At 39.3% G+C, this 25,993-nt stretch overlaps 3 protein-coding genes across 4 annotated transcripts; 1 reads left to right on the plus strand and 2 right to left on the minus strand.

Moving 5' to 3' along the window:
- Positions 1-1,020: 1,020 nt before the first annotated feature.
- bcdin3d (BCDIN3 domain containing) lies at positions 1,021-2,718 on the minus strand. Its single transcript, XM_073468737.1, has 2 exons — positions 2,515-2,718; positions 1,021-1,810 (listed from the first exon to the last, which is right to left on the minus strand). The coding sequence occupies exons 1-2, from the start codon at positions 2,716-2,718 to the stop codon at positions 1,259-1,261; spliced, it is 756 nt and encodes a 251-aa protein (XP_073324838.1). The 3' UTR covers positions 1,021-1,258.
- Positions 2,719-3,993: 1,275 nt separating this feature from the next.
- Positions 3,994-5,901, plus strand: cox14 (cytochrome c oxidase assembly factor COX14). Of its 2 annotated transcripts, none has more exons than XM_073469262.1 (2): positions 3,994-4,087; positions 5,407-5,901. In XM_073469262.1, exon 2 carries the CDS (start codon positions 5,426-5,428, stop codon positions 5,600-5,602), a length of 177 nt encoding a protein of 58 aa, XP_073325363.1. In that variant the 5' UTR covers positions 3,994-4,087; positions 5,407-5,425; the 3' UTR covers positions 5,603-5,901. The 2 variants fall into 2 exon arrangements, with proteins under 2 accessions (XP_073325363.1, XP_073325364.1); XM_073469263.1 differs by having other exon boundaries at positions 5,416-5,901.
- A 708-nt stretch (positions 5,902-6,609) lies between these two features.
- Positions 6,610-25,955, minus strand: cers5 (ceramide synthase 5). Its single transcript, XM_073469261.1, has 10 exons — positions 25,691-25,955; positions 17,685-17,790; positions 16,509-16,639; positions 16,174-16,231; positions 15,983-16,033; positions 14,755-14,847; positions 12,139-12,267; positions 10,939-11,045; positions 9,457-9,613; positions 6,610-6,866 (listed from the first exon to the last, which is right to left on the minus strand). Exons 1-10 carry the CDS (start codon positions 25,861-25,863, stop codon positions 6,705-6,707), a joined length of 1,167 nt encoding a protein of 388 aa, XP_073325362.1. The 5' UTR covers positions 25,864-25,955; the 3' UTR covers positions 6,610-6,704.
- Positions 25,956-25,993: the final 38 nt, after the last annotated feature.

Here is a 25,993-nt window from a genome sequence, read left to right on the forward strand (position 1 = left end):
CTGTGATACAGAAGTAGGAAGCTGCTTGATAATGGAAAACAGTCTTATTTAATCTGCGAGGTAATGATTGCATACAGAGTAAACAGTAAGTAGCTGTGTTGCTAGGTTTTCTGTGGCAAATATTTTTATTAAAACAGTGTTGAAACAGTATAATATGTTCTTAATATAGAGAATGCTGTCTTTTGGAAATGAATGACAAGAAACCCAACATAAACTATATATTTCAAGGTTTCAGGCACAAAATATTTTATCTATTTAAACAGTACTCACTGGTAAAAGTAGAAGTACTGATTCTTTACTCAAGTAAAAGTAATAAAGTACAGACTCAAAGTATAAAAGTAAAAGTATTCCAATGAAGGATATTTCTACCGGCCATTTCTGTGCAAAGTTAACTGAACCTCAAGTCATGTTTATATAGATTTTCCGAAAATTATTTGTCTTCCTCAAAATTAATTTGGGAGATTTTAGTATTTCACTTGATTGTTAATTCTGTCACATATCTGAATTTTTATTTTGTGTTTTATGAACATTTTTGGTCCCCAAAAATAATGACACATTTCATTTTACTTTAATTGCATATCTATGCACATGCATATATAGTATGCACCCACATACCAATATCTCTAACTAATTTTGAGTAGTGTAATTCAAAGAGTTAAAGGTAGAATCGGTAGGATTTGTCCAAGCTGTTCGAAGACACACCAGAAAGACGGTTGATCGTTGTCTTCCCAAGAAGTCAAATACTGACACTTTGCTTGGTAATGTGTCGTAAATAATCCATTTCCCCTGAAATGGATTAAAACTGAAGTAACAAACCTGTTTTGAAAATGTAAGGAGTAGAAAGTTCAGATATTTGTGTTTAAAATGTAAGGAGTAAAAGAAGTCCGAAAATTAAATACTCAAAGTACAGATACGTGAAAAATCTACTAACAGTAACAAGGTATTTGTACTTTGTTACTTCCCACCTCTCTCTGAACGTTTTCTTTCCTCTCGAGCTGCAACAAAGAGTATATTTGGCAATTGTTTTGATAATCAAATATTTATTTTATTTTAAGAAAAATCTATGTCATCATTAATGACAAAGATAAACACATTTTTTACATTTTAAAAGTTGGAACCAGCAATTTTTTTGCCATGTTTGCTTGACTTAAAATGATAAAGTCATCATTATCAGTTCAGTTTACTTTTCTCCTCTTCCCCACATTGATTTGCAGCTCCTGTGCAGCAGATGAAAACTCTTAACTCTTGTCCTTCAGTCTCATCTCCTTTTAAAGAGCAGCAGTTTGCGGTCCCATGCAGTGCTGCCGAAGCTCTGGATGAGCTCCATGCCACAGTTAGTCTCCAGATGCTCAGTTGCATGCGCTGCTACGTCCCCTCGGATCTTCAGGGTCTTGAAGTGGTCAAAGTCTGAGCGGCCCAGCTTTCTCAGCCGCCGGGCCGCAGAGCGGTAGCACTTCCAGGGCTGTGCCTCCAGCAGGAGATGCTGGCTGATGGAGGCCAGGCGAGAGAGCAGCTGCAGCAGGCCTGAGTCCCCGTGGTTCAGGTGGACCCACATGGTGACAGCCAGGCACAGGCACAGGTGGAAGTGGGAGCAGCCCTGCTGGTTCAGGTAATCCTGCAGCTGCTGTGTGTCTTCAGTGATGTCCAGAGGGATGAAGGAGAGGCTGCTGGGAAGAGGGTTGGTCTGCTGAGCTCGCTGAATGAGGATCTCATCCAAGTCAAAGCCCAGGAGCTTCACTTTTCTTCCATCTGACTCCTCCTTGCTCACAGGCTGCTGCATCAGATGCCTGTAAAAGGCGACACTCAGCTCCTGACATTCACAGGGGGAAAGAAAAGAGAGGACAGCTTTCACTACAAACCATAAACTTTATATACAATTGTATTCAAATTTATAAGAGGATTTCCAAATATGCTGGATCACCATATGCATATGAGTTGTCAAAAAACACTGTGATGTTGTGGTCATGCATATTAAAATCCCTTCTTAAAACCCACTTTTATAGACTTGCTTTTATGTGAAGTCACCCCTTTAAAACTGATTTTTAATCTTTCTATGTTTTTTTTATTAAATTCCTCTCATGGGGTGTTGTTTTTTCTTGTGTTGATTGATTTTATTCTTTTATTTATCTCATGACTTTTGCTCTTTTTTTCTGCGATTTTGCCTGTTTTATGGCTTTTATTCCTTTTACTTGTAATGACTCATATTGGGTTGGGTTTTTTTTCTTGTTTTACCTCATCTTATTATAGGTTTCCTTGTGTTTGTCTTGACTTTTGAGCGTTTATTCTGTAATATTGTCTTCCTGAGTTTCTTGCTTTTGCTTGTTTGTCAGAGCACTTTGAAAACTCTGTTTTAAAGGTCCTATATCAATAAAGTTAATATTGTTATGTTATGTTATATTATATTATCCACCTAAAGGCGTATATTTAAGAGAAATATATGGATTATTCGAGTCCAAACTGATCAAAGTTTTGTTGATTAGAGATAGTACACCCCTGTGTCTCAGAACCACGTACCCCTGAGTTACAGCCCACGTCCAGGATCAGTGTGGTCCGGTTCCCGTCGCTGTAGCCTAAATCCTGAAGGAGTGTCGCTGGAATCAGACTCAGACGGTTCTCCGGAGGGTTGAAGGTGTAATAGTTGATGAAGTTTCCATAAGGAGCGGCTCCCGGATCGTTTATTTCATCAGCAGCGTCGCTATTTATCGAACATGTTGCCATCGTCGTGTGTGCGCCTCCAAAATACTTCCGGGTGGAAACAGGGACTGCGTCTCAACTACAACGGAGGAGCTCCCTCTGTGTTCGTGTCTGGTTTGTTGTAGGTTTAGTAAAATAATACATTTTAATTTTTACTAAAAACTAAAAAGAAGTAGAAAGGGAGTGGAAAGATTTAAAATAAAAGCCACAAAAACCATAGTAACGCCAGGTTCTGACGTCATAATGTAGCGGAACTGAAGTGTTTGCGAGCGGTTTAAAGGTTTTCTTCCTTCTTTTTTTTAAAACCTTTTATTGAAAAAAAGACAATTTTACACATAATTCAGGTAAACTAAACAGTAGCACATACAACACAAATGTCAAATGAGGAGAATACAAATAAATATATGTACAGAACATAATATAAGATGAAAATTAAATAGAGAAAAATAAAGTAAGTAGACAGAATGATGGATGATTATATAGATCAATACAGACGTCATTAGACAGCGTCAAAATGACAATAAAACAATATAAAAACCATCCTTCATTGAAAAATATTTATTTAGTACCCTAAAAGTATACTTTAGTGCACTTAAAATGTCAAAAGTAATAATGAGTTATGTGTGCTTTATTGTTTGATTGCTACTGACACACAAATGTGTTGTAATCAGGCTTTAAAAGAAAAAATGTAACTGTGTTCTGGTAAAGTTGCAAAAAAAAAGATGTAATTAGATTACAGATACATTCAGTAAAAAAGAGCATTACTGACAGGATTAAATATTTAAAATAAAGAATTCTTATTCTTATTCTTACAGAATACACATTTGTTATTCATATTAAATAAAAGTCATCTTATTGATACATTTCTCAAGTCTTTATTTGCAGATGTTTGGTATTGAAGTAATCCAAAACTAACGGAAAGTAATAAAGTTACATTACTTTTATATAAGTAATTTGGATTACGTTAGTGAATACATTTTTAAAGATAACTGTATTAAGTTACCATCCCAGCTCTGGTTGTAATCCACTCTTGGGTACTTTTTGTACCTTGTATTTTATAACTATATTGTATAAATGTGGAGTAAACAGTAAATATATCCTTCTGAAATATAGTACCTCAAAATAATACACAAGTAACGCTAAACCAAAACCATAAAAATGCAGCTACACTACAGTGTACAGTATTGATTTTTTTAAATCTCCTCCGGGTCAGTAGGTGGCGCTCTGCACATTTGCTCGCAGTTTTGTCAAAGCAAGAGAAATGTCCCTTCTGTTTTTCCGTACCTTACGAAAGCGAAGGTTACTTGACTTATGTGCTAACTTCTCGTGCTGGCGCGCTGACATTGAGGAAAACTACTATATCCTGCGCTTGTTCTCAGCTTTTATAATAAAGGTAAGAAAAGACAAATGCATTTGTTCTCAGAGGAGAAGTGACAAAAGCGTGAGGTTTTTCCGAGTCAGTAAAATAGCGTGTAAACTAACAAATGGTGTCACTCATAGCTGACAACTGCGCTAGCATGTAGTGATACAGGGGAAATGTTTTATCTTGAATAGGAAGCAGAGTAGTTAGCTTCAGTAATAATAATAATGTTTAGTTTAAATGCACAATTCTGTTAGATCAGTATGATTTTCTTTTTAAAACGTACTCATAATGACTTTTGGATAATATTTACTGATGCATAAATGTGTAAGCATCGTTTCAATATTGTAGCTAGCTGGAGTGGAGCTGACTTTAAAGGAGCACTATGTAGTTTTGGGGGAAAACATTTGATCAGAAGAGAAAGATTGACTTAATGACTGATTGAACTGTTTGAAACTGTGTTGTCCATTAAGTTCAGCTGGTTTATTCAGTCATGAAAACAATCAGTTTGTTTATTAAATTGTTTAAGCATAAAAAATGTGTCAATTAATCTTTCTCATCTGATTAAAATGTCTTCTACATAGTGCACCTTTTTAAATAAATATTTCCGAGTTTGTATTATTACCTTGTTAATATTGTAAATATTACCTTTCTGAGTTTGAATTTCTTTTCCAAAACTACTTCGTATTGTATATTGTTGGTTAGTTTAACCGACAACAATAAATCATATTTAAAAGCATACTATGTGGTCTGTTTGTAAAGTATTAATCCGTAAGACGATAAGTAACTACCGGCTCTCAGATAAATGTAACACAACTTCCAAAATGCTGTGACAACAAACAATACATAGCATTTGTGCACATCCAGAAGCCATTTAAAGCAGGTGCTGGACCAAAAGAAGATGGAAATACGAAAATTTTGAAAAGTCTGCACACTATAGCTCGCTTAAGTGTAATTTAATGGCACATCCACAAGTGATGATATGAGCAAATGCTCTTCTTCAATTTGACTTTTTCCAAATTGTTCCTCTAAAATGTAGTGCAATAGAAGTAAGGACTAGTATAAAATGCAAGTACCATTTAACGTAAATATATTACTTGCACCTCACTGTTTGATTAAAATCCTCTTTTAGACAATTTTATTTTGCAATATTAATCTGGATCATCATATAGTTAAAAAAAAAAATCTGGGAAATCAAATGAAAAATTGTTGATAATCACCAGACAAAATGTCTATTGGCCAATCTTGCAGATTAACAGCAATTAAATGTATTGATATATATTGCATACCTGTGTGTGTAATGACTGAGTAAACATAACTGGTTAATTTCCACCTCTGACTTCCTGTTCTAGTCCCTCCAGGGTCCTCATCATGATATCTGGAAAGCGTCTGGCTGACATTGGCCATCGAACCTTTACCGCCTCGATGATGCTGCTGACAGTCTACGGAGGCTACCTGTGTGTGATGCGAGGATACCGCTACATGGAGAGGCAAAAACAGCTGAAACTGGCAGCAGAAAACCAGGATCCTGAAGTCCTCAAAGACTGACCTCAGGTGGACTGCTGTTTTTGCACAAATGTGGACATTTCCCATCCCTTACATTTTTTTTTTTTGTCCATCGCTAAATCATGAAGATGTCGATTCTTCTCGGGATGCCAGTGTGATTTCATTGAACGTGTTGTACACTCACAAGAAAGATGTTTTGTTTATAAAAACATCACCAAGCAAATTAACTAATATGTGATTTGCTGTGTCCTGTGTAAAATCTATGTTGTGAGTGGCAATGTGTCAGGAATGAAGATTGCTGTAATTGTTTGTACTATAATATATTAAATGCCTTGACCAAATAGTGCAATGTAGTGTTTATAAACAGGACTGCAACAAGACAGACATGTTTCCACAACAGAATATATTTAGAAATACATTTTTACAAGGCACTCAAGTGAGAACTTGATACCAGACATTTAGTATAGTCCTCATACCTGGATTCCTCTATAGGCAGTGATGTCAAACTATTTCATGAACATTTGGTCTCAGAAGAAGTAGTAAAAAACAGTAAAACAGAAATAAACATATTACAAACAGTATGGTTAAAAGATGAATCCACAATAAATCGCAAAGGACAGAACTGACACTATTTTAACTTTTGAAGTGTACTTTTGGTCAAAAACACAGCAGGTGCCCTTCTTTTATGAAGAGCTGATAAAACCACAGCTAGAACACAGTTAATTATATCTATAATACCTGCTGCGACATCACTGTTTTCTGCCCTTTGCGAGCCGGTGTGAATTAATCCTAAAATCAAACAAAATCAAGTTCCACTGACCAATAAAACTGGGAGAGAACATTGAAACCAACCAACGTGTGGCAGCAAATAAATCCCATCTTTTGAAAAATAAGGCTATGCAAATCATTTGCTTCAACTGATTTCCATCTCAGTTTTGTGTCGTACGTGTCATTACTAGGCTCTTCAAAGCAGATGTCAGTGTCTGTATCCACCATCGGTTCACCGACGTATGAATCAGTCAGTGTGATAGCAGAGTGTGTGTGTGTGTGTGTGTGTGAATGTAGGTGTGAGCCTCGCATGTCAAAAGAGCATTATGGGACAAACAGCTCTTGTTGCGAGGGATGAACTGCAGGAGGCTCCATGTCACCAGCTGTTGTGGTTCTGCACACGGGCTTTAGCAGCAGCACAGTGGCCGTTAGTGCCGTTTTCTCCTTTGGGAGCGTGAGAAGCCTTGAGGCCTTCTGTGGGCGTGTCAGCCTCGTCGTCTGAGCTGCTCTCAATGTCGCTGCGGACATCGTTGCACACCTAGAAGGCAGAAGGAGGAAACAATGAAAAGCTCTGAGTAGACTCCTATTTTGTCAGTCAAATTACTGCACTTTTTACACAAAATTACCAAACTAATTATGATGGAAACAGAAAGGTGATGGTAACTGAGACTTTTTGCTGCTCCAGCGCTCCTGAATGTTGGCAAAGTTAACTTAACTACTTCTGAAACAAGCTGTTCAATGCGATTAAGTCTTCGGAGGCATGCAAGCGAGACACTTTGTGGTGTACTCTGATTTTATAGTTGGACTTTGAACCCGGGCACACTTTTATTTCTCCGACTGTGGAGATGTAATAAACATCACAGATGACAAACAAGGCATTAAAATGTTACAGGTTAAACATGAGATTCATGTAGCTAACTGTACTTGTAGATTAAGACAATATTTCTCAGAATTGTAACCAATTTTTTCCGGTCAAGCTTGTTCACCCACTTCAGACGGGGTGCATGCTAACGCTTTTGCTCAGTAGCTACAGTGAAGATTTCTGCTTTAAAAAGGGTGCAAGTAAAATCTTTTAAAATCAATTTGGGATATGGAGACTTGGATTACACTGTCTGAAGCCATTTCATGTATTATTTTCAGCTGTTTTTAGTCCCCATCTACTTCAGGTGTTCGTGGGAATGCTGCTACTGTTTTTCGCTGCGAAACTCCAGAAATTTTTTGTTGACTACGAAAATTCATCTAACTCTGGGGTTGAGATAATGACTCAATTTTCATTTTTGGGTGAACTTTTGTATCAGTCCATGTTTAAATTCAGTGTGCTACAACTGTGATGAGACTTCTTTAAAAAAAAAAGAAGCAGTCGCACAAATTTCTTATTCATGCAGATCAGCTGTTGATCATAACCACAGGGTGGTGATGCGGGACAAGTTCAACAAACTCCTACCTAATGAGAAACAATGGGACATACCTGACATTCATGACACTATTACCTCATCATTTACACCTCGTCTCTTTTGAGTGAATCTAAGTGTTGATCTACTGAAGCAGCTTTCCAATAAAAACCAATGCAATTATGCGGAAATCAACAGGAAAGACGGAATGAAGGTGCGTGAAAGGAATCATAACAGGGAGTGAATGGAAACTTACAGCCAGAAACAGAGAAGATAAAAGTCTTGAAAAGACAAAGCAAACGGAGAGAAGCGAGGAGAGAGTAGTGGAGGAGGTCTCATTGGACAAAGACAGACAGAAAGACAGGATCTCCCTCTCTCATTCCAGAGGGAGAGGAAACAAACGCCATCTGCAGAGAGGAGGAGACAAGGAAATAAAAAAGTGTAGAGGCACCAAAAATAGCCATAGTGTTATGCTTTACTTTTCAATAAACATTCTGCACACGGAAACAGCTCAGACGAATATTTATTTGCTCTTCTTTATGGCCCCTTTGCTCATTGACCTGTTATAACCACATCTATCCATAAATCAGTTGAAAGACCTCGTTATGACCCTGAAAGACTTTAGAGTTGATGTTTTATGGTCAATAGGTTTTGGGTCATCTTTGTTAATCTATGCTTACACAATAGTATTAAAAGAAGAGTTCTGAATCGTGATTTTTTTTTTGTCTAGGCCTCTTTGGACTAAATTTGATCTGCAGGAAAACCTCATGAAATTACACTGTGAAGTGAATCTAACAGGTGTTCACACCACTGACTAAAGACTTTATAAGTTAAGGTTATAAATGGCAGTGTTTCCCCTGTATGCATCATCTGAAACGTGACCACCGCTGCTGGATTTAAAAAAAAAAAAAATTTTATGCGAGGAGAGGGGAGGAGGAGGAAAGGAGAGGGCTGCTCTTAATCTCTCTCTGTGGACGCTTCATATAGCTACAGGTCAATTAACGCACCTGCTAGTAAAGCGTTTAGCAGAGAACTTAAAGTTGTATTTTTTCTTGCTACTGACGCTTCATATCCATTTGCAACAGACATGTGCTGGGAAAATGCGAGTTAACACTAGCTCTGTGAAATAAACATAATTTGGTTGATCCATGTTGATACAAAGACAGAAGGTATTCCACAGGAACCACCTGTTTTCTTCATCCTGGAGGCCGGCCTACTGTGAGCGAGGGGCACTGTGACGCACGACGGCTGTCAGTCAAAGACAGCTGACAGATTTCCTCAGAGATATGACTGATCATTTAGATAGGATTCATAAAAGAACATCATAAATGTGGTTATGAAACAGTCTCAGTGTAATACTGATGCCTCTATATAACCTACAAAAGCAAACAAGTTCATCACGAAAAGATGGCTCTTTCTATCGTTATGACGCCCGTGAGTGGGTCGGATACGTCATCAAATTAAAACTATTTGTTAGGGCAAAGTGCTGAGGACGAATTGAGGAGCTGCTCTGTAGTCTGGTGGTACAGTTCATCACTAAAACTGAGTTTACTTTACTTCACCATTGTCATCTTTTGTACACAGGGGCCACCAGAAGCAACATAAAAAAAAAAAGTTCCTTGTAGCAGCTTTAAAGAAACAAAAACTATGAAAGACTGTGAATCAAGTAAGTGTTCAGCTCTATACTACAGTACTTCTCACTCATCTCCCAGTGTGTGTGTCGGTGTGGTGACCCACCTTGCCCCGCATCATGGCTTTGATAGCTATCCGGGCTATGAGGTAGAACCAGATGATATGCAGCACTTGGAGGACCAGCAGTAAGAAGTTGAAGAGCCACCAGGACGGGTACGGTCCGACTATGGCCCAGCTCTCAAACATAGTGGAGTTCAGGATCCTTGTAAAAGAAGGAGATGTGCATGTGAGGGAAAATATTTAAATTTGTCATCTCATACACATTTGTAAACACACACGTTATAATTTATTCCAGTGAGAGCAAAACTAGTCAAGCTGTTCTTTAATCTTCCAATGAGACCCATTATATCATTACAGACTGTAATTCCCATTTGGATACCAATGGCAACAGAGCAGGCGAGTATCATAGATCTGCTGTTATGTCAGCTGAGTGACTGCTGAGGTCGTATCTTCCTTTAAATCCAGGTGAGTGACAGCAGGTTGTCAACAGACCCACCTCCCCCAGCGGAGGTATGGATTTCAGTCCAGGTAACTGCACCGGCAACACTAGCTTTATCACTCATCCACACCAAGACACTGAATATAGCTGCTCAGGTTACTTATGCCAATGATCGGCTCCCTATTGTCTGTCTCTCCGGAGGTTGAGCTTCAACATCCAGGTCCCTGTCAAGGAATAGTCGCTATCTAAACAGCTCCATTTAAAACATGATCACAGAACTGTGCAGAGCTCCTGAGGAGAAGTGAAATGATGATGAATCTGTGAGTCAGTTCGCAGAGCCGTGCTGGAAACTGCCTCTTCTGAATTATAAACTGGTGGTAGCTGCATGACCTTGTAGTTATTTCTAAACAACAGAGCATGGTTGTTGGAACAGGTTGTGTGCTGCCTACCAGTGTGACAAATTACAGCTACAGCATGTGTACTGCAATTACAGCAATTTAAAGGAACCAGAGAAGAAGTATAATGTTCTTCTGTGAAAGCATTTGCTTACAAAAGCAAAGCTAAAAGACAGTGTTATACACAGGTTATCCATCCTGAGCTCAGACATCTTTAAAGCCAAAACTGGATTATTATTCTTGATTAAACATTCCCTGCTATAAAAGATATTGACTTGCCAAATAACATAAAGCATTTTATTTTTCAATGGACTTTTGAAATATTACAGCAGACATTATAGGGCTGGGTGATATGGCCTTAAAATAATCTTGCTATATTTTTAGGCAATAATATTTATCTCGATCGTCTGAAATCTCCTCAAAATCACTTCATAAATGCTAGAATTTGACCAAAAAGTATCATGATACTTACCTACACAAAATATATAGAATATGAGATTCATTTACTTTTATAATAAAACCCAATAATGTGGATAAAATTACTGATAAAAAGTGGTAGGAAAAGACAACACTTATGGCATATCAACACATAACCGTAACCAAAATCTAAGACGACATATAGTGATCATGATAACGATAACATTAACATATTGCCCAGTGCTAAGAGGTTATAAGGTGTTGCTGAGAACTCACCATATTGGATAAATAACAAGTCGTGTGATGAAGAATACCACACTAAACACAATGAAGAGGAAGTCACACAAGCGCTGGTACTTTGCATAGTTTGCCAGCTTGGCTGCCTGCAGGAAAAGAAAATAACAGAAGTAACAGATTTTAATGAGATTTGTGTTTTTACCATTCATCAACCCCTCCTAATTGCACTAATCTGTTTGGATCTCAGCCAAGGGTAAGTGACTGGAAACATTGAATAACAATCACAATTCGTCTCCATTGTTTTAGAAATGAACTGATGTGGAGCAAAAGGCAACTGAATAATATCCTAAAAGGAAACTCCAGTATGTGAAAGCTGAGGCTACACAATTACTGTATCAACAGTACTTGTAGCGACTACTATTAATTCAAAAGCTGCTCAGAGGCTGAATTGGCTCTTACATGTGACTCGTTACAAAAAAAACAAAAAAAAAACATATGTGGACATCATGGATTTTTTTTTAATGACTCACAGATAAGAGCCAATTCAGCCTCTTAGCGGCTTTTGAATTAATAGTAGCCGCTACAGTTTAGTGAACAGAATATATCGGAGCCTGATTCACCCTCTTTGTTCCACTCACACCGTGAAGTGAACAGGTAAAAAATGTGTAACCAGCCCCAGGTGCCAATGACAGCAAGTGACAGTAACCAAAAGGATGCCAAAACAAATACTAAACGATAACACAGGCACACAATAAAAGTCATCTCATGACACTTTCCAAATTGAGCAGGTCTAGACCATACTCCCCGCTTAATTAATTTACAGTGACCCAACATTTCCCCCATGCGCAAGCACTTGGTGACAGTGGCGAGAAAAAACTGCCTTTTAACAGGCAGAAACCTCGGAGCAGAACCGGGCTCAATGGTGGACAGCCATCTGCCTCGACCTGTTCAAATCACATCATACATTATGTGGTCATTTCATCAGATATATACCTTTGATTTTAACACCATAAGAACCTGGTGGAGAGATCAGTTAAAGTTTGCATGTATGTTACAAAGGTGACAATAGCACCAAAATGTCCATCTACAGAACGATGCAAAAAATGGCCGGAAGTAAAGTGAAGAGAAACATATTTGAATTGTAGTTAGCTGCTTAAAATGTGCGACATGAAAACTTCAATTCAACTCAAAGAAGAATCTTGCAGTGTGTGATCACAATCACCGCTGTGTCAAACTGACCTCTAGCAGGAAGTCTGAGGAATCGTGGACACACATGACGAGGCTCCCAACTCGCACCATGTTGTTGACGTAGGAAAAGCTGATCAGGCTGATTGTAGCCAGGTGATGGATGAACATGATCAGGAAGTCCTGAAATGAAAAAGGCAGAGGGATGGTAAGCATACAGAGCTCTTTTCAGACATGGAGAGCACACACTGTTGTTACACAGGAAATGCAATTAAGAACGCAAAGGGGCATCCTGGTGAGCTGGTGGTCGGACACATACACATGTAACACTTGTCATACCCCTCTTTCTGATCCCCTGTTTCCTGTCAGCATGGTCACTATCAAATAAAGGCACAGTGAAAGCAAGGTGACTTTTTTCCATGTAGGTTGATCCAGTGTTGGGATCCACCTTAAACAAGGTCCTGCTTTGTCACAGAATCCATAGCAGACATACAGTACGGTGGACATGACAGCCTGCAAATCTATGCCCACATCAGATTATTGAACGATTTATAAGTAATGCACTAAAATCAAATGCATGCTGATGCATGAAAGTTATGTGCCACATGGTCATTTATGCTTTTTAAGGCTCTGGGTGCAGCATTCTGTATGAGCTTAAGATGACAGCATGTAAGAAATGAACTCTCTTACAACTAAAAAAAAACACATTTCCTGTCCTGTGAGCATCACCACCACAAAAGAAGAAAAACGATTGTCTGGGCCCTCTCTCTGCCCCACAATCTCACACCATCAGTTACACCCAAAACTATTAAGCCATGTCAGAATGTTTATCAGTGAAACAGGAAATATAGCCGAATACACAACACGACATGCACGTTTTATTGACACTTTGAGTGGACATGTGCCACTGCTCTTTGTACCACAGTTATTTCTCTTTTTTAAAGGTTTCAGTACTGTGTCTGCTTGGTAACCTCTGCCTCCATTCGTGACACTTATAGCTGCACTATGACAAAGCGGAAACATAAAAAGCCTGATGTACGACCAATGTCAAAGGGGAGATCAGTTGTTAATTTAATTGTTCCAGCTCGTTTATACATCATGAGTTTTATTCCACTTTTAAGTCCCAGTCACACTCATCAGACCCTTTCTCGCTTTTCCAACTGTTTCCTCTCCCTCACATCTTTCATTCATCACTCATATTGTATATTATTGAACTTTGAAGTTTAGCAACAGGTTCCAGTATTCACACTGCAATTACCTCAGTAATTGCTTCTCTAGTTTTTACTGAATTTCATCACCATTATTTCTAAAACAGGCTGTTCACTCTTTTAGAGGAAATGGTCAGAATGAAACTGAACTAAACTTAAATCTGAAGTGCTCGATTCATGCAGACAGACTTGCACAGTGAGGGAAGATGTAGGTGAAGGATTAACAGTGCAGAACATCCACACGACAAGACAAATACACAGGCAGAGGCGGCTTAAGAGTGAAGCTTAGGGTAGAAGACATGTGCGTCTGACAGGCAAGTCATGTGGGCTGACAGCGGCAGACTGTACAGGGGGGTAGACAAACAGAGGAAGGTCTGCAACAGTAAAAAATATAGCCATAACATTGGTCTTAAATATGTCTGATTTTAAATTTAATCTGGTTCCTCTTTAACTCCCACCAGTTTTCTATTCAGTATCTTTGCTTAACATTACCATAATTCAACATACATTTCAGCAGTTTTAATGGTCTGTGCCAGTGAAGAATGCTCTGTAAAATGCTATAAAGATAATATGTACTTCAAAATTTGTGCCAGAGTCCAGGCTGACGTCTCCTGACTGTTGGATATTAAGACTCTTTATGTAAAGCAAACAGATTGCATCCATCCATCTTTAAAGAATCTCTCTAAAAAGGTCATAAAACCTTACAATCATCCTCTGTTTACCAGCTTAAATCTGAAAATCCCCATTGCTTGCATGTATACTGGCTCCTTTGCTTGTTTAATGTGCATATTTACTCACTGGCTTGTTGGTTTGGAGTTCCCTGTAAAGTAATCATAAAGCAACTGGGTTGAGCAAAGGCTAAACGATGAGAGGGTCTTTAAAAATCTATGACATGAATAAAGGCTTTCGCTCCAGAAACTCAGGTCTGACGAAGCAGGAGCTGCCTCATCTGAACATCATATCATGAATATACATGATGCCACAGAATGCCTCTTAGCCATTAGCTCGACTCTACTAGCACTGGCCTACTTTTTCATTTGCTGTGTAAAACAACATTAAAGACAAGTGTCTGTGGCTGAGACTAACTCCGGCTCTAACACGCTGGTATTCTGTGGAATTTCTGTAATTCTAATGGAGTTAGGCCTGCTCCATCACATGACAGTGGGTGCCCTCGTGCTGGAAATACAAAGCATTCACAGACTGAGCAGCACCAGTTTCACCCACCCCCTTCCAAAAAAAAACATAAACATGTGACCTTCCAAAAGTAACTGTACGAGCTCGTAACAAAGCATACTACTCTGAAATGATTTGCATCAAACACACAATCACACACACACACACACACCCGTTAACACATTCTCTTCCACTGCCAAATGAGGAACAAAAGAAATATTATCTGTAGCTGTGATGCATCCAGTGTAATATAAACCATCAGAGACAGAGGTGATGTTGTTCCTCTTACCTTCCTTTTAATGTCGGTGAACTGGGAGAACATGAGTGACCAGTAAAAGGCCAGTTCTGTCACATAGTAGTAGTAAAGACGAGGAGTCATGACCTGAAGAGACAGGAGAGAGGTGAGGAAGGTTCAGGGAGTCAGTTCAAATAATAATTTTAATTTTTTAAAACACACTACACTGGATATCAAAAAGTGCTGAGAGTTAAAGGATTACATGTGACCACCACTGTGCAACAAATCATCACAGCGCACATCCTGTTCCAATGAATTACTACGATATCCGAAGTTCTTAAGCAATAAGGCATGAGAAGTCCTTCTTACGAGAACATTGCGTCATGCCTAACAATGACTCAATGTGAGCCTGCAGCATGATGGGAATGTTACCAGTGGTCCTGTCTGTGACTGAAGCGCAAATATCAAATAAAATCCTATATTCCCATTAATCAACCATGCCCATTGATTTACAAAATAAACGCTTGACACAACCAGCGATATTAAAAGGGTGGATAACTCTGTATAAACCACACAACAAGTCTGTTATCTCATAGTTCATTTCATATGGCCAATCCATCGGTATATCTATCCAACTATCTATCAATTACTCTTTTGTGTCAAACATGTTGCTATACGCATTTTACAGGCCTCATACAGCTTTTTATGAGTGAAATTCAAGAACTTTTCAAGCACTTTCAAGGAACCTAAACCAAAATTCTCAAAGCTTCTGTTTAATCAATGCATATCTTCACTTTGTTTTGTTTCTTTTCACCAGCTAAACAACTTGCTTTCAAATATCATAAGATTTCTGGTTTACATGTGTGATTGTCTCGATGTAACACCATTATGATGATTATGTTGAAAATCAGGCATTTTTCAAGTATGATATAGCATATTCAAAAACTTGAAGTGATTACTGTTAAATATAAGCATTTTACGAAGTTTCAAGACAAACCTTGCTGCTAGTTGTTTCAATCTCAACATGATATGGGGGAATTCACAGGAACCCACGGACATCTGGATGATATTACTACTTGTCAGACTGCTTTTTATTTATACAAGATTTGTTAAAAGTAAAAGCAAAGGTGGGAGAGGAAAAAAGTCAGTTAACTGTGCAGCACAGCCCTGCAATAAATGTCCAGTTTTTTGACAATGTTGGTTCAACTTGGAGGTAATGTCTAAGGCTGTAGATGTTGTCTTTGCTCATAAATGATATAGACAGAGTAGAACTGTATCATACCTGATAGGGGTAACCGTACCAGCAATGCCGTGTATCCCATATCCAAGGGGACTAAAAAACAAACGCGTATTAGTTCAGCAAACGATAATGCTATTATCTATGTAAATATACCTTGCCCATCAAACAATGTAAACGGAAAATTTCTCCCTCCTGATAATCAATGTTTGTTGCTCTGAGGCTATGCTGCTCACCTGCCACAGAAACCGAAACCCATAGGTAAATATGCACGAATAAAATGTAAACCTCCACCTAGAAGTAAAAGAGAAGAAATTATGACCCAGAAAATAAGACTGGTTAAAGAGAGAGAAAACACATCTATTTAACCATCAGCAACACATGTTTTGCAACAATCCTTTTTCTAACTTGATCCTGGTTCTTGTTTTAGATCTAAATCCACACAGTCCTCACAAAGACAGCCGGAACACACACACATACATCACCACACCACAGCTGCAGAGAAAACACAAACATTGTGTACGTTAGCCTGCAGAGAGGTTAAAGGGAAACACAATAGGCATTAACCTACATGCTCTCGCAGAACTTAGTGTGTGTGCTGGGTTTATCTTGGTTCCTGCGGTGTCTGAACCAACGCTGGACCTTTCGCACCTCCCAGTCCAGCTGCTTGGACAGGCCATCCAGATGGCGAGAGTCTGGATTCTGCGCAGGGAGACAAGAAATAATTGAAGCCACTATACAGTATCCAATCCAAGCATAAGCAAATTGCCATTTGCTAATAATTGACGATTTTGGGCTTTAACCTCTGAGACTCATGGAGAGTATGTGAAGTCAGCAAATGCAAAACTTGGGAGAACGCTGATACTAAAAGTGTCAGTGAAAACTGCAAACTGCTACGATAGAAGTAAGACATTTTCTGCAAATGTAACAATCAGGACAGAAATGTGCTCTTGCATAACCGCTTCTTCGTTCGCGGCTGTGCTCAAGTTCACTCCCTCCACTAAACAAAATCCATGCGACTTCTTTCCATTCTGTTGCCAACAATACTGTTTCAATTTATTGACAAAGAATCAGTTTCACTGCCTGGATCCACCCTCTACTAAATCACGTGTAAGCCACCTCAGCCCCCTTATCCAGAAAGTGAAGGACAAATATGCACTTTCAGTATCAGGACAATAGCTAAACTCTTGCATCTTATTTCATTTTTTTGTACTGGTCTTCTAGAATGTATACGGTAGTTTTGGGAAATATTACATTTAGTTTTCTCTTGATTATTATGATTTTATGTTGTTATTTTATCTTTTTGCTGTTTTATGTTGTTTATGTTGTGGTGTTTCTGCCGCTTTGTTTTTCTGTATAAATGCATAACATTTTTAAAAAAGGTTATGATATGATATCAGTTTCTGAATGTATAAAGATAAAACATGTAAGCCCATTCAATAACTTGACCTATAAGGGAGACTGGAATGCCCCAGTTTTGTGTTTTGGAAGCTGACACAAAAGTTTTCTTCCCCACTGTGGTCAATGCCAATATTGTCCAATGGCAATATACATTCTTATAATTCCTATAACAAATGCAGGAGATACTTCTTATTAAGTAGTCAAGCGTCTTTTTTTGTTAAAGACTAGTCAAATATTGACAATATTGGATTGTATTTCTAACCCCCATATGGCCAGCTCTGTAATCTGACATGCGTTGTTTCCGGTACATAAATGCTTTGTTACAGGAGAAGGAAAGAAAACAAACCTTTGTGATGGATGTAAACACTTTTTCCAGCACTGCATTGGGCTGAGCTTGTCGTCCGACACCTGGCTGAATGTGGAGGCTCCGGGCACAGGGGCTGGCAATAAATCTGTGTCAGAGGTAAAGATGAGAGAGATGATGGGTCACACGATGTTGTTTAAATATGCACACTGGCATTCAATTTGTGATCAGATGGATAACCAGGGTTCCTTCACACATTCAAAGTTGAGAATCTTTTTGTCAAATATCTGAAAAGGGACAGCCATACAGTATTTTGACATTAAGTGGTAAATGATTCTTACCATTAAACAGAGACCAGAGACTTATCAACAAATCAATAATGAGCCACAGCATGAAGCTTATTTGTTGTAAGTTTAGAAAATCCCCCCAGGATGTCTTCTTCATTATGGGAAAATTATGACCTTGTATGACCCCTGCCTGTAGTTCTGTTCTGCATTATGACTGAACTGTCACGTTCAGCTGGGAAAGCAGCTCTTAGCTTACCATAAAAACGTTTTTGAGACCAAAATTGGGAAAGCTGTGCTGTGACTAACAGGTAATATAAACTGTGTCATGATATGCTAACAGCTGGCTTCAATTAGCTAAGCTATTCAATTTGTACAATGAATGGCTTATTAGCTAGACACAGTTTCTGGTGGATTGCTGTCACTCATACCATGTGAGGCTTCATATGAATTAAGAAGAAAGCTGTGAGTCAGGTTCAGTAAGGTTGAGCCTTCCAAATTTTTGGGTCTGATATAACAATGCAACAATGGGTCTTTATTCACAGTAATACACGACCTTGAAAAACATAGCTTGTTTTATCAAACAGCATGACAGGATAATTAATCCGCAGGAAAAAAATGTCCACTTGCCAGCCTGCTAGATGCCTCTTAACACGCCTCATAATTACGAGCATGACCATTTAGCTACGGATTAATACTGCTACAAGTGACAAACTCACACATCTCATCAAATCTCAATCTGAACTGTCCCTTTAAATTCTGTTTTATTGTCCAGCAGAATATAAAGAGACTGAATCAATCATTTACAAGGTCGGGCAATCCAAGTGCAGCAGCTGCAAAAATGTACACAGAAGCTCCTGAAGAGGCTATATACAAATAAAATAAAATAAATAAAGTCTAGCTTTGTTGTTATTTTGTCACAATGTTTTAAAATATACACGGAGACTGCACGTAAACTGTGGTTTGGGGTGAACTGTCGACCTTTTGGCTCGCTTCCCCTCAGAGTTAATGAGGAATGCAAAGTATGTCCATGGCTCTGAGTGAAAGTGTAGACTCTTGAAGAAACTCAGACAAATGAGTCAGTGAGAGGTGAAGAAAGACGCCTCCAAATTGAAATGTCACCGTATGACTTCATCATGTGATCATACAGCTCTCAGAGTACAGCATGGCAGCTTTCCTGTCTGAGGTCTGAAATGAAAACATGTGAAACCAACAGTTTACTCTTACTTTTAATCACAAATTGCACGTGTACTTGGTTTAATTTTTTATAATCTACAGCTACAAATATTCAGGAGAGAGGAGCACTGACGTCTTAGGTGTTTTCCATTCATACTCACAAACTTCCTCAAGATAAGTAGCAGGCAAGAAAAGGTGAAACACACAAGCCACAAAGGTTTCCTCAATAGATTTTCCTTGATTAAAGAAATTCAAGTCAATAGTCAAAGGAATTTGTCATATAATCATTAAAGTTGATCTAAATGGCCAAAGGAACATTTTTTTGCTTTAACTTATCATTATGAGGGGAATGTCGATTGTAGGATGTAATGGCTATAGAATAATGACACCATTTTGAGGCAGTTTTGTCTGTCACCGGTCTCAAATCTCCCAGAACAATGAAGGCTGACTGGCGATCCGGCAGCCTGGCACCATTTCTATTTGCTATTACGTCTCCATTTTAGACTAAATGATTGAATAAACTAATGTTTTGTCCTGTGTTGTCGGTAGTAGCTACTCTGAAGATAACAGAAAGCGATCTTTGCGACAGCATCGCTAACAATAATACCGCTTTGAAACACTTAGAAAGCGGAAGATGAGTGTTACCACTTTAAATCTGTCAAATCATGTCTCTAGTCACTCTGCAGACGAATGCAGTCATGAAGAAGCATTTAGTTAAGACCCAACTGAACAGGGACGTGACTTTCATTTTTCATTATTGACTAATGGGTCATTTCCCATAAAAAAGACCATTGTGAAACAATCAGCTAACTGGCTGGGAGTTCCAAATAGTAGCAATCGGGGAAACATGACAGATTCAAACTTCAGAACGCAGCTATCACAAAAATTATTTTAGGTTCTTTATATTTTTTTGAGACCTCTGCAACGATTTGGTTTATGACAACCTCATGTCTTTCATTGTAACTGTTCAGAGTAACTGTGCATATATGTATCTATACTGTATGTCTTGTTAGCCATTTGGTTAATGAAGAATAGAAAAAACTGAACATGGCCTAAAAATAAGATAGGATTTCAACATTACTACCTTTTGTTCAGTCTGTGACATAAACCGGAACATACCAGAGACAGCCTCACTCATGCATAACCTTACGATAAACTGATAAAATAGCTGCATTTTAACATGTCTCACCTGCCTTTAAGCCCGCTACAATCAGGTTTTGCAGGTGTATTATTTGTTCAGCAATACTGAACCAGATTTGAACCATGGCAGAAACCTCTATATGATGAAACGTCCTTTGTCTGAGCAGGCTACAAGGAAAGGGTGATGGGAATCTGACACTAACCACAAAATAGCCTGAGCCATTGTGTCTCGCTATGAGAAATGTAGGAGAAAAAAACCCTCAAAGAACTTAAAAAAAAAAAAAGGCCTTTTGTCTGACATAAGACCACTTACACTTCTTGTCCTCACTGATTTTTTAGGGTCTCTCTGCAAGAACCAGCCATACTTCTAAGCATTTTACTCCTTGTCCTGAAATGACCTTTAGAGCAATTACAAGTATGTAGATTCACTGGGTTATACAACTGTACACCACCCAGTTCAAAACTAGCAGGCACAATTAATCTCTACACATAAAGTTTCAAGTTACAAAGAGTAATTTGAAACCTACATGTGATTATGCACTCGAAAATGGGTTCTTTAAGCAAAGATGATTTCTGAATTAGCTTTTTTATGACCTTTGAAAAACAGATTCACTTCACCTGGTGACATTGAAAGTAAACTCGGGCTGAGGTTCAAATGAACAAAACAAAACACATTCTGCAGAGAGGTTGTACAGGATGGGTCAGATTCATGTGGCATTACGTTATTAAACATTACCCAAGGAAATCCAATCAGGCCGTCTAAGCACACTATGAGCACAAAACAGTTATAACGAGCAAAGCTAACATGCAGCGCTAAAGTGCTGTGAAATTAACACAGCTTGTATGTCTGATTCACCCTGAATCGCCTCAGTCCTTAAAGTGCCCATACTTGCTATCTAACAATCTCTCTATTAAACTGGTATCTAATTACATGTATAAAAGATAAAAGATGAGCTGATAGTGGCACAGATACATGCAACATACTAGGTTCTCTTGTAAGCACAGGCCTTTAAAATTCATAACAAATGGGAGGATGAATGGACAGAAATAGCCCATGCAAGCCTGAGCCTGCAGTGCTAATTGGTGGACGCCAGCAGCAGGAGGGAAAAAAAGCGTAAGATGCAAGGTGATATATTTATCTAAAACGTCTAAACATCCCTGTTCCTCCTCAGAACCTGACCAACCCAACACACACAGGCAGTTACCAAGAGACAGGCTCAGTGTGGTCTGTGTACACGGAGCACTAGGCTACATACAACCTTGACAGGAGGGAAACTTCCCAGTCCCAGGGCCTAAGCTAAAGCACAGGCACAACTCTATTCATAGCACAGTACCGGGTGCAATTGTGGCCTTCATTTGTTTTTACCACGTTTTGAAACTGAATTGACAGTTGCGTGGAGGAAACATGACTTTGGGACGAAACAAAGCCAGATTATGTGGGCAATAAACAGAACACAGTGAACAAGGAGGATGTTTAATACATCACATCAACATTTTGTTTAGTGTCCACCCTCACTTCCTTAACAGCTCTGACAGAGAGAATACCTGGAAGGTAGCTTGAGGAACAAGGTCAAAAAGGGCCATGACAGATTACATGACATCTCATAATCCCATACACATTTTAGTTTGTAGTCTTAACTGTTCAACCCATGACACAGCTTATGAAGGCCAAGGCTTGCACACACAAAACAGCCTGACTTCTCCCGTCTACAAAGTTACTGCCAACAGCAAAGCAATGATTATGATCAAACAAGACAAAACTGGTCTAGAAGAGGAGGAGCCGAGGACAGCCACCTTATTAGTCAGAAACGAAGAACTGCCTGCAGGTAGAGGAATAATTCTGCAGCTATGCTTTACAGTTGAGTGTAAAAATGCTGTTCTAGGAAAAACTAGGCTAGTCGTGAAGGCACAGGCTGGTGAAATGTAAGTTTGATGAGCAACATTAAGAAAAAGATCATGTAGGTGTTCATCTAAGCGCTAAATATAACTGCAGTAAAATGTGTATGAACAGTGGAAGTAGCTGGACTTCAGAAATGAAGTTTTTTTGGCTGTTTCTGTTGTTCACAGGCAAAGACCTGAGACCTGAAAGGGTCTCAAGTAAGTCTGACTGCTACTAACAATTATTTTCATTATCAATTAATCTGATGATTATTCTGAATTAATCAATTAATCCTTTGGTCTAGATCGGAAGTGTCAGAAAATAGTGACAATATTCACAGCGTGAACTGACATATTCAAATAGCTTGTTTATTCCACCCAATGTCCAAAACTCAAACATTTTTAGTCATAGTCATTGAGAAATGACTAAAACAATTAATCGATTTCCAAATGCAAAGAAAATAAAAAATAAAAGTCAGTTGACATGTAAGAGATGAGAGCAGTTGAATTGTCATTTGAAGAGTTAAGTGATGAAAGTGGTTTAAAGTTGCTAATAGACAAAACATGATTTCGCAGAAACGAGGTTAAAATAATTTGAACTGGCCATAACATCAACCTATTGGAGAGCTACATTATCTGTGAGTGTCCTGTGTTTTTATGTCAAGTAACAATGAAAACGTTGTTCAACAGGGCTCTATGTAACAATGTGACACACACACCACTGTAGTGCACACATAGCCCAACCTCCTCCAGAAGAAAATTTGCTTAGATGCTGTCTTAGATGCCCCCCAGCCCCTTACACACTTTGCAACTATATATTAAAAAGGCCATGAATCAAGAACCAGTTTGTGGCAGGATGTGCAAGAGAACGCCCCCATCAAAACTCAATCTCATCAGTGTGTGGTTTTGTGACCCTCTTACAGCCGTTGTCTGAGCACAGTGTGAAAGCATGGCCTGTTTAGGTCATGCAGAAAGAGGAGCAGGAACTCAAGCTGTGGTGTGATGTTTATTTCTGATTAATAAATGAATGAGCCAGCCAGCCGGTCAGAGTGTCGGCAGGGTAAACGCTCACTGATAACATCACTGTGGATCAGTCTCTCTGCAAAGAGAGCCTCGCGTTAGATGGGGACGGGCAGTCGGCTTTGGCACCTGGGACAGGTGGCATCTGATCACATGCCTCTTCTCCTCTCCTTAGACACCTCCAATATCAGACTGCTTCTTATTTACAGCCTCTTGACCATGTCTAAATTAAACAAAGCTCGGTGCTGTCCTTGGGTCTGGCCCTGCAAGTGTCAAGTCTAGAGACCATGCCTGAGTGACAATAAGCCACCCCCCGCTAACCCCCCAATTCTGATTTACAGGAATATTTATAACTACTCTATATGCAATGTTAGGAAGCCCACTGTGTCGCTTGTGTTTTTATATATCATGCATAATAATAAATGTTTAGTCCCTACTGTAATATGTTTCCATTTGTTATAAGAAAACTAAAGAAAGCCTTTTGATTAAATGCCTCTTCCTTGCCAGGCTCTTTAATCATTATGTGAACATTGATCAATAAAGTTTTTATAGCCGTGCAGTCGGCTAGCACCAGAAACAGAGAGATATGTCAATGACACTCACGCATTGTGTTATGTGTTATAATTACACATATAACAGTCACAGATCATCTAGCAGTTGTAAGAGCAGACTAATAACCTTGCCAAAAAATGAGGGTGTGTCACATTGCACAGACACTACATTGATGAAGCTTTCACCTCAGACGTACACATATTGACTTGTTGGGTCCCACAGTTGATCACTTTTATTAGTAAAGAAAATCATAAACTGGCTTTTTTAATGTCTGACTCAGCAGCTTTTAGGCATGGTGCCACTAGTTTTTAAATTTGGCGCTGGAACTTTTACAGACCTTTTTTTCTCCCACAGCGGGGCGTGGCGCTTTGTGGTTTTCTTGCGTGCAAACAACCAAAAAGTTTTTTAGCTTCCGGGTTTTACTTTCAGGTAATGTACGAGGAACGTAAGAGAGGGAAGGGTCATTGCGTCACTGAGTCTTGCTTTGGTGCCAGAATGTGAAGAAATCCATTGTTAGCCTACTCTCAGAAGTGCGTTCTTTCATTTTCCTGAGAAATCATATGATGTAGATATGTTAGGTTTTAGTGTCTTTCTCCATGCATCTCCCATTGACTTCAATACAGCTGTCACCGCAGTCTGCCCCAAAAGCAAGATTCAGTGACATAATGACCCTTCCTTCTTTTTTAGGTTCCTTGCTGCAAAATGTGCAGCAATTTCTCCCGTGGGCACAGCCTGCGAGTTCCCGCTCTGCCCATTGACTTTACATTCACTGTTAAAATAGCTTTTCTCTGCTCGAGGAAGGTTTTGCAAATATAAAGCCTCCATGCATTAATAATTAATAATATGAGGTGTCCAGTTAACAGTTTTATGAACGACTTTGATAATCGTGGTCTATGGGGCTAATGCTGTTTTGGCCGCAAGGCAATTTCGCACTGCAGCACCGCGAGTGGCCACTGGGTAAAACTGGGAGCAAGGCTGAGCGGCGCAATCGCGTTCAGGTTAATACATTCGTGATTTATCCTAGGGAAAAAATGATGGCACCGGTACTTTAGATGAAACCACTTCCATGACTACAGCCTAGACGCCTCTGTTCCCATGGAAATTGAGCTCACGCCAGTCCCGCTAAAAAGAAAAAAAGGAAAATAGTGATAAGGGGCACTGAATGTTATGACATTACCGCTTACCAGACGACAAATGAGACAAGAAGAAGGTAGCTAGGGTAGCTAGTTCCTCACTGTATGCTCTGTGGGTTTCTCTTGAGGAGAAATGACAAACTTTAATTCTGAAAGAACAGTTTGAGTCAAGCTGTATTAAGTGCAGCTGTCTTTTCTATTTGTCTGCAATCCAGTCTAACCCTAGTAATGGTAACTTATTGGCATGGCAGCTACTCAAGGGATGTAGTGGAGTTGAAATGCTAACTTTTCCAGGATTTTTGTCATACGGAAGTGGGCGTGGCTTCATCTCGAGTAGGTTGGAAAAACGGTAAACCACGAACTGGCTGCGACACCGCAACCGACCATCACCTGTGTTTGATACAGCAATGATATTATGAAAACGTTTAGTAATGCTGGGTGTTCTGATCACAATCAACAGCAATACTCTGAAGGACCTTATCTGAAATTTCAGTTTACGACCATGTGTACGGTCCACCGTGATATCCATTTTATTGGATTCAATGAAAGTGCACAAAACATTGACTTCCATTACAGGTTTATCAGGATTCAGAAACAGGAAACAGATACGGATCATAGAAAGGCTAATCTTACAGCCATCCAAGCCTAAACTATTATTCCACTGGAAATTTGAATAAAGTGTTGACATCAGTGAACGCATTGTATCAGGTCTGTCGGTATACTGATCAGAGTTTGAGTCAATAAGTGAGTGAAGGTGGTTTTCCTGTTGCCATTATACCTTCTACAAGGTCCGTTAAAGGAGGTTTTAGGGGGAATTTCCCCCTCACTCACAACAAAAGACCCCACAAGAGCGGCAAGCACGAACCTTTCGAAGAGTATCCTGATGGCGAAAATTCCCAAAGCAAGCGGCAAGGCGTTCAACAAGTGTCCGGCTTTGGGGTACTCCACCCCGGGAGCTGGGTCCGCCAGATCCGCCCAGGTTACGTTGTGTGGCAGCCAAAACCTCTCGTTCCAAAACCAGGCTGAGAGAGCAGCCATGTTTCAGAGTGTGCCTTTTCCCCGGACGGTTTAGTTTAGTGGGTTAGTTTCTTATCCGAAAGAAAGGATGCGTGGGACCCGCCGAACACCTCTCCTGCCCCTGGGTCACTTGAAAGATGACTTGCCACAC

The sequence above is a fragment of the Pagrus major genome, chromosome 6 (genome assembly GCF_040436345.1).
Source record: "Pagrus major chromosome 6, Pma_NU_1.0".
Lineage (NCBI taxonomy): Eukaryota > Metazoa > Chordata > Actinopteri > Spariformes > Sparidae > Pagrus > Pagrus major.